Source organism: Muntiacus reevesi, chromosome 15 (genome assembly GCF_963930625.1).
Source record: "Muntiacus reevesi chromosome 15, mMunRee1.1, whole genome shotgun sequence".
NCBI lineage: Eukaryota > Metazoa > Chordata > Mammalia > Artiodactyla > Cervidae > Muntiacus > Muntiacus reevesi.
This window is the reverse complement of record NC_089263.1, coordinates 20,407,822-20,424,439: the sequence shown is the minus strand read 5'-3', so window position 1 is coordinate 20,424,439 and position 16,618 is coordinate 20,407,822. Positions and strand designations below refer to the sequence as shown.

General features: G+C 46.1%; 1 protein-coding gene and 1 pseudogene across 4 annotated transcripts in view; both read left to right on the top strand.

Moving 5' to 3' along the window:
• The window catches only part of CRTC3 (CREB regulated transcription coactivator 3), a 98,831-nt gene that overhangs the window by 55,640 nt on the left and 26,573 nt on the right, over positions 1-16,618 (top strand). For all 4 annotated transcript variants that reach the window (XM_065906123.1, XM_065906122.1, XM_065906126.1 and 1 more), the window contains exons 4-6: positions 7,694-7,755; positions 9,819-9,881; positions 11,948-12,048. In XM_065906123.1, the coding sequence (XP_065762195.1) occupies positions 7,694-7,755; positions 9,819-9,881; positions 11,948-12,048 (226 nt within the window). The remainder of the gene's footprint in view (positions 1-7,693; positions 7,756-9,818; positions 9,882-11,947; positions 12,049-16,618) is intronic.
• On the top strand, positions 7,937-8,497 carry LOC136147018 (large ribosomal subunit protein uL23 pseudogene; annotated as a pseudogene).

Genomic DNA, 16,618 nt, shown 5'->3' with positions numbered 1-16,618 from the left:
CACCAGGGATTGAACCTGCACCCCCTGCAGTGGAAGTATGCAATCTTAACCTGGACTACCAGGGAAGTCCTCCTCACAGCTATTGTTTTTTTTTTAACTTTTTATTTTGTATTGAGGTATCACCAGTTAGCAAACAATGCTGTGATAGCTTCAGGTGTACGGTGCAGGGACTCAGCCATCCATATACCTGTATCCATTCTGCCCCAAACCCCGCCTTCCATCCGGGCTGCCACATCACACTGAAAGGAGTTTCCTGTGTTGTACACAAGGTCCTTGTTGGTTATTCATTTCAAATACAGCTGTCTCATAGCTTCTTGTTCTGGCTGTGCTGGGTCTTGGTTGTTATGAGGGCTTGCCTTAGTTGCAGCACGTGGGTGCTCCTTTCTGGTTGCAGTATGCAGCCTTCTCCTTGCAGCGGCTTTTCTTGTTGCAAAGCATGGGCTCTAGGCACACAGGATCCAGTAGTTGTGGCACATGGGCTTAGCTGCCCTGCAGCATGTGGGATCTTCCCAGACCAGGGATCGAACCAGTGTCCCCTGCTTTACAAGGTAGATTCTTAACCACTAGGCCACCAGGGAAGCTCTCATAGCTTTTTAAACTAGAAGAATATCTAAAAGAGGAGGAGATTGAGGAAAAGCAACAGAGAAAAATGTTCAGTCATTTAAAAACAGTTAGTGTCAGGCACCATTTACACCCTGTGGATGTGACGGCAAACAATCACGTACTTCTGCCCTCTAGTCGCTCACAGTCTAGCGGGAGAGGCTCAGCGTGGCGACTGCAGGCACCACCACCCGGAGGCTGTGCAAACTCAGAGGCGCACAGCCCGAAACAGTCCTGGGGGGATGGTGAAGGCGTCCTGGAGGAAAACCTGAGGCTCAAAGCATAGGTCACATGTGAGAGGACAGTGTTTTTATTTGTTGAACAGGTTTTTTCACAGAACCCCTTCTCTGCACAGGTACTGTTCTAAGCATTGGGGACTCAGCAGTGAGAGAGACAGCAGTGTCCCTGCCTTCCTGAGTGGGAGATGTCAGACGGCAAACAGGTTAAAAAAAAATTATTAAAGCAAAATAATTTCAGGTGGTTGTAAGTGATAGACAGAGAGGAAGACACCCATGGAAGGAATGTTTCAGGCAGAGGGAATAGCTTGTGCAAAGTGCCAGAGAGGGAGACTTCACTGTGTGTGCAGGCGACTCTGTCTCCTTTCAGGTAATAAGTAGTAGACTATATATAACTTGACCGTGTATCCAGGTCAACTCATGAGAGCAGTTGCAGAGCAGATCACCTCCTAAGGGGAGGAGAAGCAGGAACCAAATAAATATACAGATGAGTTAGAGTTTTTCATCAGACAGTACACGTCTGATTCACAGACCATGAGATGTCTCTCTTAAGCACCTAATGGGGGTCCCAGGACTGGACATCTGCTGACTCAAAAGAGTTTTTTAGTGTAGGCCTGCCCATGAATAAACAGCGAGGTTCCTTTGAGAAATCAAGGGATCTTGAGCTCCTGTGTTCAGTCCCTAAGTCATGTCCGACTCTTTGTGACCCTTGAACTACAGCCTGCCAGGCTTCCCTGTCCTTCAGTTTCTCCTGGAGTTTGCTCAAACTCATGTCCATTGAGTCAGTGATGCCATCCAGCCTTCTCATCCTGTGTCTCCCCCTTCTCCTCCTGCCCTCCATCCTTCCCAGCATCAGGGTCTTTTCCAGTAAGTCGGATCTTCATATCAGGTGGCCAAAGTATTGAGCTCCTAGTAAAATGTAAAAGTAGAATGATTTTATGTTGAAGATATTACTGTATGTAGAAAAGATGTGGAAGAGGGCTGCAGTGCCATCTTTCCTTTCATGGCCTGCATTAATTTGATTTTGTGATAATTTGCTTAAAATGGTTGCCTTTCTCACCATTCTGTTACCTCCTGAATGAAGTTTTATCATTTGAAAGGATTAATGCTGGTTTGAATCTTTGTTAGAACAAAGAGAAGATGTGTACCCAGAATTTTCTTATTCCAGCTATTTCCTGGCTTGGGTGTTATTTTAGATTTGCGGGTACCCTGGCTTAGGAAGGAGTCGGTCCAGTGATACAGTGATTGCAAATACAATGAACACTGTTAACAGTGTGGGCAGACACAAGCAGCAGAGCTCCGGCACCAGCGCATTCCTCCTGCGGTGGGCGGCCATGGTCACAGAGAAGGCCGGCACAGTGGGCTCTGAGCTCTGCTGTGGGCATGGAGCCACCACAGGCAGAGACCAGGGCTCTGCGCAGCTGAGCTCCGATCCAGGCCACACTCAGGGCAGAGGCAAGGCGCTGACTGGTCCCCGACTGGGGGTCTGGGCTTGAGAACTCAGAGGAGAGCCCCTCCCGCCTTCCTGCAGCTGCTCGTGTCCTCAGCAGCCCTTCTCACTCCTCAAGGGAGCAAATGTGCACCCCAGACACCATCCTGTTGAGTTTCCAAACTATTAACATAAATTTACAGCAAATGCCATATGATCTCAGACCTGAGGGTCATACATAGAAGAGAAGGAGGACACACTAAAGACTCATAGAAGTGCCTTCCTCTCAAAGAGATGTGTTTTTAGGAATAGAGAAAAACGAATGTCTAGAAATTTTCTGATATATATCGCCAGCAAGGTTGGAGTGTGTGTTGCGTCTGGAAAACTAGAATGAATGGTCATGATGACACACCTTGAGATCCACAAAGCTAGGAGTGGCTTTGCTCTTTGGAGCAGGCCTTGCTTTGGTTCTGTTCATACAAGGAGATGAAAATGTTAGGACACTGGTTTATAGGACAAAACTGTTTCTTCGAAGGGCACCGCCTGTTGTATTTGAGAAATGTTGGACTCTGCCTCTTCTGGAAGCTTCACAGTTTCATATTAGGGCTGTGAGAAGCCTGGCAGTTAAGAAACGTTAACCCAGAGTTTCCATATCTTACTTGATCGCTAAACCCAGTTTTTACCTAACACCCATTAAAGATTTCCATCTCAAAGGGAATGCAAGTTTTTAGAATTTTAAGGGGGAAGAGTCAGACTTCAGAATTCTACCCATTTCCCATTTGTCACTCGTGTGCTGAGGGAAACAGGAAGACATCTTTGTACACACAAGGACCAAAAAAGATCTCGTTCCCGTACCTCCATTCATGTGTGACGTGAAGATATATTCTAGCAGGACGTCATTGGAAGCAAAAGGACAAGAGGAAGTTGAGTGATGGTGAAGACATGGTTAAGAAACTAGGAAGGAACCAAATGGTGACTGGTCTTATATATTAAATCCGGCCCTGACACCTGTCTCAGTGAGTGTGGGTTCTACTAAGCAGATCTGGAGTCCAGGAACCCTGCCAGCTCCGTGGACCACCATGGGCCGGCCCCACAGCCCCAGTAGAAAATGGGGTTCCAGAGGGGAAGAGAGAGCCTGGCGCCCCAGGCTGCTCCTGAGCCCTGCCACAGGCGCCCTTCCCGCATGGGAACAGGAAGCCAAAAGAAGAACCGGGCCATGCAGCCATGACTAGGGAGCCCAGGGAGGAGACAGGGTGGGTCTTGTGTGGGGTTTCTGAGGCTCACTGACCCCACCCAGCGTGCAGGGAAATGGGCCACAGGTGTCCTATCTCGTCAACAGAAGGGCAGAATGTTCTTGGTGACTGAGGCCTTCCCCTCTAACGTTATCTGAGCTGAGAAGGAGCAGGAGTCCCCTTGTCGGTGGACTGGGCCGGGAATGGGGAGGAAGGATTTTCCTCCGCAGTGCCGCAGGGACTTGGGGAGAGAAACAGCCCAGGGTGACTGACACCTCCACCTGAGCACCTAGGTGGAGGGCGCACCCATTACATGCGATGGACTGGAACACGATGAGGAGATGAAAGGCAGCATGACGAGTGGGCCTGGAGGTAGAGCTTGAGGTGCTTTGGGTGGAGAAGCTGAGTAAGGCAGTGGGAAGTGCAGGCTTGGAGTTCATGAGAACTGTGGGGAGCTGGAAGTATGGATTCACGAGTTACTGGACTGTGGGTGATGGATGGAGCCAAAGGCATGGATGGGACAGGGCAGAGGAGGGGGGCTGCCTCTCAGTGTCTTTGGGTGCTCTTCCCAAAGTGGCTGCACCCAGAGTCTCTCTCCAGCTTCCAACCCTACTCCCACTCTACATGGTACCCATGATACCGAGGCTGTTCTCCCCACTATGTGCTTTTGAGAGCAATGCAAGCAGATGTGGGCTGAGAGACTGTGAGGCCATAGAGACTCTGGGAACATTAGGGTTGAAGGCAGAAGAGGAAGAGCCAGAAAAGGAGTGCACTGGGGATAAATCAAAAGATCCATTATAACGTGGGATTGTTTTCTGACTTAGGTTTAACTAAGGTGATGGAGGCTTCCCTGGTGGTTTAGATGGTAAAGAATCTGCCTGCAATGCAGGAGACCCAGGTTCAACCCCTGGTCAGAAAGATCCCCTGAAGAAGAAAATGGCAACCTACTCTAGTATTCTTGCCTGGAGAATCTCGTGGACAGAAGAGCCTGGCAGGCCACAGTCCATGGGGTCACAGAGAGTGGACACAACCGAGCGACTGTTACTCTTACTTTCTTTCAAGGTGGTAATGGAGGAGGGGCTGATCTGGCTTGTTTTCCCTGTCACCTAGGCTGCTCTTCTGTTTGTTTCCTGGCAACTCACAGGCAGAATATAAACGTTCATTGAATTGAATGGTGAATTCTAGTTTACAAATAAGGGTATTTTTTTCTGTCTATTTAGGGTGTTCTTCATGGCATATTAGTACTGTGGAGTGATTAAAGCCACCTGAACAAAGTTTTCTCAGATCTTCAGAAGAGCAAATAAACATTTTCTAAGCTTCTGTTGAATTTAGCTGTAAGCTACATGACGCCTGGCAGTAAAGCAGACAGTATAGTGCCCGCCTGCAATGCAGGAGGCCTGGGTTCGAGCCCTAGGTTGGGAAGACCCCCTGGAGAAGGAAATGACAACCCACCCCGGTATTCTTGCCTGGAGAATCCCACGCACAGGAGAGCCTGGTGGGCTACAATCCATGGAGTCACAGAGTCAGACACGACTGAGTCACACACACACACACACACACACACACACACACACAAAATCCATGGAGTTTCAGAGTCAGACATGACTGAGTCACACACACACACACACACACACACACACACACAATTCATGGAGTCACAGAGTCAGACATGACTGAGTCACACACACACACACACGCACACACACACACACACACAATCCATGGAGTCACAGAGTCAGACATGACTGAGTCACACACACACACACACACGCACACACACAATTCATGGAGTCACAGAGTCAGACATGACTGAGTCACACACACACACACACGCACACACACACAATCCATGGAGTCACAGAGTCAGACATGACTGAGTCACACACACACACACACACACACACACACACACACACAAAATCCATGGAGTTTCAGAGTCAGACATGACTGAGTCTCTCACACACACACACACACACACACACACAATCCATGGAGTCACAGAGTCAGACATGACTGAGTCTCTCTCACACACACACACACACACACACACACACACACAGACACACTCTGACATGAGTAGGCTTCCCTGGTGGCTTAGTGGTAAAGAATCTGCCTGCCAGTGCAGGAGACATGTACCAATCCCTGGTCCAGGAAGATCCCCTGGAGAAGGAAATGGCATCCCACTCTAGCATTGTTGCCTGGAAAATCCCATGGACAGAGGAGCCTGGCGGGCCACAGTTCATGGGGTCACAGCACTGGATACGACTTAGTGACTAAACAACAGCAACAACAACTGCCGTGAGTGATTACTAACATTAGGGCATCTCTTGATGCCAGTAGGTGTTGGGTTTTTGAATATCCATTAAGTGAGATGTGAATGGTGAGAATTGGGAGAGCTCAGAGGTCACATCTTTTAACTTTTGATGCCTCAGCCCCGTCACATTAAAATTTCAGAGACTCACCATGTTTCCACGTGGTTGATGTACATCAGAAAGGCTAACATGCTGACCGACTCCTCAACATTGAAATGATCTATGTTTGATCGTTGTACTACTATTACACCACTGCATTCTAATTTGTTTACAGGTTCTAGATAAGTGGACTCAATGACTTTAAAAGTGGCAGTGTCCTGAGAGGAGTGGTAAATTTCTGCTTCAGAATTAAGTATTTCTGGACAAAGGTTCATTAAAATCTGCTGAAAAGAGAAAGGCCCAGTGCCTTCTCCCTAGTGGTTCTGCCAGTTAAGATACTGCCGTTTTTCCTCCCAGAGGCATTCTGGTTTCTTCCTCACCTTTTCGTCTTCTGTCTCCTACTGTCGTCCATTCCGACCTGTACTTTGCATGCATGCATTTGTACTGAGTCACTTCACTTGTGTCTAACTCTTTGCAACCCAATGGACTGTAGCCCATTGGCTCCTCTTGCTCCAGGCAAGAATACTGGAGTGGGTTGCCATGCCCTCCTCCTGGGGATCTTCCAGACTCAGGGATCCAACCCACGCCTCTTATGTCTCCTGCATAGCCTGGTAGTTAATGTTGAAGAAGCGTCTGGTCTCTCTTCTGAAAGCACCTCTGTTTTATTGCATTGACTAAGATTCAGATTAAGAAAGAAGGTAAGTAGATATGACCACACTAGTACACAGGAAGTGAAACTTGTGATCATAGTGGTTCTGGCAGAGGAAACATTTCGTTAAGAGTTCATCATGTCCATATTTTACTAATGCCAGGTTCTGCCTGCATGATAGTTCCTTTTCCATCAAGGCCCCTGTTTCCTCCTGAACCTTAGACGGTGGCTTCTTTTACACAGAATCACTGAAGATCACAGGAGAATAATATGACTTAGAATGTTTTGAGAAGGTATTCTATGAGTATAATTAATTAAATTAACCAAACGGCTCTATTGTACTCAGCACATATAGTGTAGCATCCCATCTGTTTTTCCCTGTTTCCATTTCATCTGGAATGTGTTCTAAGGCAGGCTAGACCCAGTGAAGAATACAGAATCCATAAAACGGGGCCCCTGACTACCTAAGGAAGTTCACATTTCTCCGCAAACCTAATGTAGCTCTCTTTGGGTTATAAGAAACAGGAACCCTCAACTTGAAGAAAAAGGAAATTTATTGGCTTATGTTACTAGAAGCTCAGGGGGCTGGATCCAGGGGTCCGTACAGTAGCACTGAGACTCAGTATCTGGGGGCTGCCACCTCTACCTTGACCTCCAGGGAGAGAAACCCAGGCCCACATGGTCCCCGAGCTCACCACCTCAGCTGGGGGCAGTCCTCTCTTCCCGTGTTTGTATCATGAGCCCATCCCTGAACTAGTTACAGGGGGTAAGTGACCTTGAATGGAAATCCTGGATGTGGGTACATTCTGTGGGACAGGGAGACCTATACAGAGTGACAGCCAAACCAGGTTTCGGGTAGGGGTGCAGGCAGTTCTTGAAAGTAAAAGAGGTTGGGCACACAAAAAAGAAAAAAAGAAAACACCCCACATGAATCATGCAAAGATGGTGCTGGTTAAGAGATAGAGGAATGGACTTTTCCAGAGGAAGTTGATAAGCCAAAGTAGGAGGAAGAGCTGTCGGGTATAGAGATAAAGATAAAAACTGAAAACTCAGCAGTTGAACTCCACAGGACTCCAGCCTCTTAGTTCTGCCTCAGCTTCCCCTTCATATGAGTTTTCCTTGACTGAAATTTCTACTTCGATGGTAGCACACTTGGAGCAAATTACTCCTCACAGCCCCTGGATGAGAGTTGGCCCAGGTAAGCAAGTCATGTTTTCAAAGATATAGTGGGCATGCGCTGTGCTTAGACAGTCTCACTTTATTTCACCCACCTCAGATGTCATTTTAGAAACTTCTAATCTAAAGCACAGACTCTTGTTTTCTCTTGTAAAACTTAAGTCTCTTCACATATGAAAGTCTAAAATTAAAAGTTATTTAAATCAGAAACCCTTTTCATGAAGATGGCGCCGAAGGCGAAGAAGGAAGCCCCTGCCCATCCTAAAGCTGAAGCCAAAGCAAAGACTTTGAAGGCCGAGAAAGCAGTGTTGAAAGGTGTCCAAAGCCACAAGAAAAAGAAGATCCAGACGTCACCCACCTTCCGGCGGCCCAAAACATTGCGGCTCAGGAGGCAGCCCAAATATCCTCAGAAGAGCACCCCCAGGAGAAACAAACTTGACCACTATGCCATCATCAAATTCCCCTCACCACCGAGTCAGCCATGAAGAAAATAGAAGACAACAACGCACTGGTGTTCATTGTGGATGTCAAGGCCAACAAGCACCAAATTAAACAGGCTGTGAAGAAGCTCTATGACATTGACGTGGCTAAGGTCAATACTCTGATCAGGCCTGATGGAGAGAAGAAGGCATATGTTCGACTGGCTCCTGACTATGATGCTTTGGATGTTGCCAACAAAATTGGGATCATCTAAACTGAGTCCAGCTGGCTAATTCCAAATATAAAAGTTTTCACTATGAAAAAAAAAAAGTTATTTAAATCAATCTGGATCTTCATTTTAAAGACCAAATAGAAACACATTCAGAATACATAGACCAACATGATAGTCTGATTTGGTATTATTATATTTAAATATATAAAGGTGTCATGGTAAGCTACTGAAAGAAACAGAGGCGATAGTAAGCTCCTAAAACTGTTATTTGCATAGTGGATTTGATTTAGGGTCTCTTTGAGTATTTTTATATGTAGAGAATATATACCAAAAAATTGAGTATTTTTGGAATAGTACTGAAGGTGACAGAATATAGAGTTAACTGAAAAGATTGTTACATCTGGTGGATGCATGATATCATTTTCAGATCACCTGGTCAGATTTAAGAGGCATTTGAAATGGACATGTTGAAAATTTTAGCTTCCTGGATTGAAGTCCATTCTCCATCTATTCTTGGGGCAAATACTGACAGCACTTACTGTGGATAATGTAGTCAGGACCTGGGAAAGGCAGGTATGAAGAGGGATAACAGCGGGCCCCTGCCTCAAGTAGGTTTTCAGCAACCCTTAAGAATCCTGGGATCCATGATTGTAGAATAAACACAGTATCTTATTTTAAATCATTAAAGCATTAGACACTCCGTCGTGTCCAACTCTCTGCAACCCCATGGACTGTAGCCCACCAGGCTCCTCTGTCCTTGGGGATTCTCCAGGCAAGGATACTGGAGTGGGTAGCTATTCCCTTCTCCAGGGGATCTTCCTGACCCAGGGATCGATCCTGGGTCTCCCTCACTGCAGGCAGATTCTTTAATTAAATCATAAAAAGATATGTCCAATTTGAGATTATAAAAAAATTGTATTTAAGAGAAAAGTGTTTTATGCTTTCTAGAGCATGAGGATTAGTTAGATTAATATTTTCATACATTGGATTACTGTAGCAGTTATGTTCCTCTTTATGAACCTCTGTAGAGGAGTGCAGCATTTCTGTATCAGGATTTGCCAGGCATCCCCTATGCACACACTCGGGGTATGTGATGAGGGGTAGTTTTTCACATATCTGGAATAAGACCTCACATCCCCAGAGAGGAGTTGGTCATGGATCTGAAATATTTCGAAAGGCATTCAAAAGTGCTTGTTGGCCCTTTAAAAAAAAAAGACCAAAACCTCCTTCCATGCCCAGCTGGCTCATTTGCTTGCCCTATTCGCACGAATTTCTGATAGTTTTTATCATAGAAGTCAGAAATCACAGGACCCGGAGAGATAGCTGTGCAGCTGCGTGAGTAGAAGGGCCAGTTCTCAAACCCAGGCCTGAGGTTCCCCTTGCTCCTTGTGGACTGAACTTCTTTTCTTTTTATGTTATTCTGGTTTTTAAAGGCAGCAGCCTCCTTGGAAGGAAGAGAAGCACCCTGGGTTCAGGCTGACATCTGCACTCAACAGGTACATAGCTTGTTTTCTAGTAGAAATAAACTTTAAAGAAGGCAAATCACCTTGATGGTCCTGCTGCTTTTTAATCTATCATCTGTTTGCCAGAGTACTTTTATATTCTGTTGTTTATAGTAAGTGTTGTGTTTGTACTAAGTGTTAAAAAAAAAGCAACCTGAATCTCCCACCATGTAGTGAACTTCTGCTCAGGACAATGTAACTGTGAGAACATGAAGTCTGAGTGAATGACAGTTTGCCTCTCACTCTGTGTCCTTGAGCAAGTTGCATAGCTTCTCTGTGTCTCAGTTTACTTACCTGGAAAAAGAAAGATAGCAATACCTACATCAAGGGATGGTTGCAAGGATTAAATAAGATATTTAAGAAACACAAGGAAGCATTAGCGTTCAATAACCGTATTAAACCATCACTTCAAGCCTGACCCCAGTGTTTAGGTCATTTTGTTTAATCCTGATCACATTCTATAAGAATGAGTATGACTTTCTGTTCTAAGAAGTTACAAATGACTTGTCCAAGGTCACTTAGCTTGTGACCTTGTGATGTGATGGAACTGGAATAAAAAAAAAATTTAGTACAAAATTTTAATATACACAAAAGGGAAAAGCGTTACAAGAATTCCGTGTGCCCATATTTTAGCTCCTATGTCTACCCTTACCCCCTGCCCTTCCCACCCTCATCCCACCACCAGCCAGATAGAGTATTTCACCTGCAAGTATCTCTAACAGTATAAGGCTGATAGGAACCTTTAAAAAAAAAAAAAATGCAATGCCATTATTCCACTTAACGAAATTAACAATAATTCCTAATATTATCTAATACCCAGTCTGTATTCACATTTCCCCAGTTGTCTCTCTGCATTTGATTGATATTCTCTTGAGTCTCTTTGAATCTGAACCCAAGGCTCCCCGGTCCCAGAGTCCTTGCTCTTGCTGTTGCTTCCTCCTGGTTCTGAGCTGCCTGTCCCTTGTGTAAACCCAACCCAGCCGTGGCACACAGTCCAGCCACGGAGCTCAGTGGCTGCAGAAGGCCATCACCTGAAACAGCCCACAGAGAAGCATTTTAGGCTAATTCGAAGCCTCCCACAAGTTCTTTTTTGGCAGTTTGACCCTTGATGGGACAAGTAAATAATATCTCTTGGAGTCAAAGCTGCATGTAAACTGCAACTGTCTGGGAGAATTTCAGAAATTTGCTATAGTTCAACAGTTCCACCAATTTTTGTCTTATGATTCTGTCACAGTCTTAAAAACCATTGAGGCCCTCAAACAGTGTTTGTTCATGTGGGTACATTTGTTTGTATTTAGCTATTGATATTGGAAATTAAATTGAGAGATTTATAGAAGATACTTATTAATACACTTAGAAAATAGCAGTAATAAACTCATGTCAACATAAATCATATTTTTTAAGCACAGTTATATTTTCTGAAACAAACTAAATCACTGAGAAGAGAGGCATTGTCCCTTTTATGTGTCTCTTGATGATAGCTTGATCCTCTGCTTATGCGTTCAGTCTGCATTGACATTGCATGTCACAAGGCTCTGGAAAACTACTGTGCTCATGAGGGCGAGAGTGAAAGGGCAGAGAACATGTTAGAGTTATTCTAAAAGTCGTCCCGACCTTGCATTCTCCCTGGAAGGGCTGGAAAGCCACTGCTTTGATGATCCTTCCTGGAGGAGGAATTATTCACAGATGGAGAGGATCTAGCCCAGCTGCAGAGAATATATTGGCCACAGCCATCTTCTGAGTTGTGAGGAAAGATGGAACGTTTCTTAAAGAAAGTCATGAATCTAGTGTCTTCTTTGTTAAACCATATCACTACGCCCCTAGCTTCAAAGTGTGAGATCTCACAAGTACAAATTGCTGTTTTCTGGGTGTGGGTCATCCTCAGAGGCTGATGTTGTAAGGGACTGCAGGTACGTCCAAACCCCTCATTTTATGGATTATTGTAAATCGTTATTCTTGCTTTCTCTCCCGTTGGTAATTTTCAGGAAAGAATATTGCATTTTCACTAAGGAAAAAATGGATTTTTCAGCCAGGCTCTCTCTCTCCCCCCTCCCCCTTAGGACCAATTCTGACTCTGCTCTTCACACCAGTGCTCTGAGTACCAAGCCCCAGGACCCCTATGGAGGAGGGGGCCAGTCGGCCTGGCCTGCCTCATATGTGGGTAAGACACGTAGGCTGGATGCCAGCCACTTCTGTGCCGTCTTGTTCTGTCCTTGGGGAGCGGGGGGAGAGAAAAGCTTAAACCGTGTGCCTTTCCCTGGCTCCTCTTCCACAGGGAACAACTCCTGGCTGGGGAGGTGTGTGTGTGCTCATAATGAGGTGAGCGTGGACCTTCCCTCCCGTCTCTTCCTCTGCAGGTTCTCCTTGGCGTCTCTCGGCCCTCAGACTTTCTGTCCTCCACACTCTCCCATTTTAAGGTCCTCATCAGTTTTACAGGGACTCATGGCAACTTTCTAATTGGTCTCCTTATTTGCAGTCTCCTGTCTTTCCAGTCCAGGCTTAGGTCGGGTTCTCTGAAAGCCCTTTTTCCACCCAGGATCTGGACACACTGAGAAATAACAGCAGAAGGGACAGGGAGGTGGATGCCGCCTTTCCTCCTGATAAGAGGAAGTGGCTTCTCCCTGGGGGGCCATGTCTGTTCAGACCAAACCCCAGAGGGACGCTGACTCCCCCAGTGGCCTGCAGCCCTGGCCCAGGGCAGCCCCCATGGCTGGAGCCCTGAGGTCCGGCTGCAGGCAGGGCCAGCCCCGGGGCCGGAGGAGTGGGAGCTCACCTGTTGCCCACTTTGCTGCAGGTCCTTGTCCCACCTCCCCAGGGTCACCAGGAGTGGGGGAAAGAGTCATGCCATCTGCTTCCAGAACAGCCCAAATCTGATCAGATTCCAGTCACAGTGCCACTCCCCCACCGCTCGGAGAGAATCCAAATCTCCCAGTTTGGAACGATACGGACCCCAGGATCAGGTGGCCTGTGCCCACCTCGCTCCCTCTTCTCCTTACTCACCAACCCTTCCCCCGCCACCCCCGCCAAGTCTGTGAGCTACTTTGGGTTCCAGAACTGCTTCATCCTGTTCCCATCTCTTCCTCTCTTAACTCACTCCTGACTCACCCGGCCAGCACCCTCAGCTTTGTCCTCATGTCTGCAGAGCCATCCTTACCCTTCCTCCCCTTGCCAGCCCAGAACCCGCCATGCCTTCCAAAATTCCGGAGTGCCTCTCTGTAGATGGCTATCGTGCCACTGACTGCCTTTCCCGTGGGTGTGTGTCTCCTCTTCTGCTCCAAGTAGACTGCTCTTTTTAAAAAAAAAAATTAATTTTTATTTTAAATAGGAAAGCATTTCTAGTGCTACAGGCATCAACGTATTTAAAAGGCATCAAAATTTGGTGCATAGCAACTCTGGATCATAGAGATTTTTATTCTTGAGGGCAACAGAGCAACCCCCACAAAGGGTCTTGCAGGGGAAGCTCTTAGAAGAATCCCACGTGAAGCAACTATGTGAGGGGCCGCTCCCCGTAGATTTCCTACGGTCAGTGCGTTAATGGTCTTACCTTCCACACAGAGTCAGGCACGGAGGAGCCCTCAGTTATGGGGAGTGAGGAGGAATTACTTGGTGGCTTATGCGTACAGAGCGCACTCTAGTCACTGACTCTAAGCTGCACCTGAATCACATTTGGTTCAGTAAGATGCTGTCCAAGCCTGCCTTTCTGGGGTTTATAATCTAGCAGGAACAGTGGTCCTGAAATAGCCACTCCGTGTGCCCACTGACCGTTGTCCACACACAGGGCTGTGTGTTTGGTCTGGAAACAGGGGAATAAATACATCTTTGGCCAAGATAATACTAGCCTTTCTAGTTTCCTTTACTTTTTAGATAGTTTAAAGCCTGAATAGTCCCTATTCCTTCTGAGGAGTCCATCCTGGGTCTTATTTCCTTGCATACAGTAGGGATGGAGTTTAATCATCCTGGTATGTGTTGTGATAATGCTGTATTTGTTCCCTTGATGCAGTTCAGAGATGCTGCATTTACCCAAGCAGTTTGCCAAGTATGAGTTGTTTGAGGACAGGATGGGGCCGTCGAGCTCTGTGTGCACACGTGGGGCTGTGAGAGCAAAGCTGGCAGTTGTGTTGAAACTGGATGTGGTTCCACCACTCACCACTTAGAGGAACAGGATCTGTGGGAAGTCGGAGTGGTTTAGCTTCCATGTAGGTAGTTATCAGTAGTGCGTAGGAATATATAAGCCTATGGACGTCCCTGGTGGTCCAGTGGTTAAGAATCCACACTTCCAATGCAGGGGGTATAGGTTCAATCCCTGGTCGGAGAACTAAGATCCACATGCCCACTGCATGGCATGGGCAAAAAAAGCTAAATGTGTGCTTAGGGCTTGCCCAATGGCTCAGCAGTAAAGAATTTGTCTGCAATGCAGAGATACAGGAGGTGTGGGCTTGATCCCTGGGTCAGAAACATCCCCTGGAGGAGGAAGTGGTGACCCACTCCAGTATTCTTGCCTGGGATATCCCATGGACAGAGGAGCCTGGCAGGCTACATGTCTGCCACATGGCATGTCAAAAAAGCGGGGGGGTGGTGAATGTATAAGCCTAAAAAAGGTGCAGCAAGGTCTTAGTCTCCCTGGATTGGGAGGGAACCAGACTGATAGACTTCAATCTGGAATTCCCAAGAAAGAGCTGCCTTTCTATTAATCTCAAAAATATATAAGCAACTCCTGCAGCTCAATTCCAGAAAAATAAATGACCCAATGAAAAAATGGGCCAAAGAACTAAACAGACATTTCTCCAAAGAAGACATACAGATGGCTAACAAACACATGAAAAGATGCTCAACATCACTCATTATCAGAGAAATGCAAATCAAAACCACAGTGAGGTACCATTACACGCCAGTCAGGATGGCTGCTATCCAAAAGTCTACAAGCAATAAATGCTGGAGAGGGTGTGGAGAAAAGGGAACCCTCTTACACTGTTGGTGGGACTGCAAACTAGTACAGCCGCTATGGAGAACAGTGTGGAGATTCCTTAAAAAACTGGAAATAGAACTGCCACATGACCCAGCAATCCCACTCCTGGGCATACACAACGAGGAAACCAGAACTGAAAGAGACACGTGCACCCCAGTGTTCATCGCAGCCCTGTTTATAATAGCCAGGACATGGAAGCAACCTAGATGCCCATCAGCAGACGAATGGATAAGAAAGCTGTGGTACATATACACCATGGAATATTGCTCAGCCATTAAAAAGAATTCATTTGAATCAGTTCTAATGAGATGGATGAAACTGGAGCCCATTATACAGAGTGAAGTAAGCCAGAAAGATAAACACCAATACAGTATACTAACGCATATATATGGAATTTAGAAAGATGGTAACGATAACTCTATATGCAAGACAGAAAAAGAGACACAGATGTATAGAACAGACTTTTGGTCTCTATGGGAGAAGGCGAGGGTGGGATGATCTGAGAGAACAGCATCGAAACATGTATATTATCAAGTGTGAAACAGATCGCCAGTCCAGGTTGGATGCATGAGACAAGTGCTCAGGGCTGGTGCACTGGGATGACCCAAAGGGGAGGGATGGGGAGGGAGGTGGGAGGGGGGTTCGGGATGGGGAACACATGTAAATCCATGGCTGATTCATGTCAATGTATGGCAAAAACCACTACAATATTGTAAAGTAATTAGCCTCTAACTAATAAAAATAAATGAAACACACACACACACACACACACACACACACACACACACAGAGAAAGAGCTGCCTTTCTGCCTCTGCCATTTCTGCTTTCGTGTTGCCCTCTATGTAAAGTCTGTGCTTCTATAGAAAGGGCTAAAGGCCTAGAGAGAACAAGGAAATCCTAAGTAACAAGACTTTGAGGCCTGCATGCAGAGAGGAAGAAAAATAGCTAAAGCAAGTGATTAATCAAGTGAAGTATTTACCCTGAGTGATGTTGCCTGCAAGGGAAGAGGTGAGACATGTCAGAAGGCCTGAGTGAGGACAAATAAGAAAAGCACCACAGTGTCAGTGTTGATCCTAGCGGAAAGCAGAAGAAAGAAGGAAATCCTGGAGCAGAGTCCCAGGGTCCCTACTTTTCACATCAGCAGCTCGAGCCCGTCGTGTTTGTACCCTGGTATCTGACAACTGTGGAAGGCAGGCCGACCTCCAGCCTGAATGTCTGAACCGTGTCCCTGCTTCAGTTGCCTTGGAAGTACAGCAGAAGTCAGAAACACATCCAAATATGGCTGTGTTTACATGGGAAAGCCAGTGTGTTTAAAATATTATTCAAGTCTCCAAGGATAGGAATTATTTCTGGAGAATTCTATCTGTTGGTGGGAGCTATTTTAAATAGTTTCTTGTCTTTTCCCCTCTCCCCCTGTCATTCATGAAAGTTTCTCATTTGCTTTCCTTTCAGACTTAAAAATATCTACTAGCTTTGCAAAAAGGTATTTCTTATTATAGGAGCGACCAAATAAAGTAAAGATTTTAAAAGTGATGGGAAAAATTATAATTGAAGCTGGGAATTAGACTCCACAAGCAGAAAGCAATAACTGCCTTTTCCCTGGGAATCTTTCCTGAGCAGAGTGATGTAGCCTCAATTAATGTTCCCACTATTTTTTTTTGGTTCTGAGCAGATCATAAGGGAGCATCTGCTGACAGCTTAACTACATGAGCAGAAAGCTGTGATACATTCATGAGCAAAAGTTTGTGTGTCCCAAGAAGACAC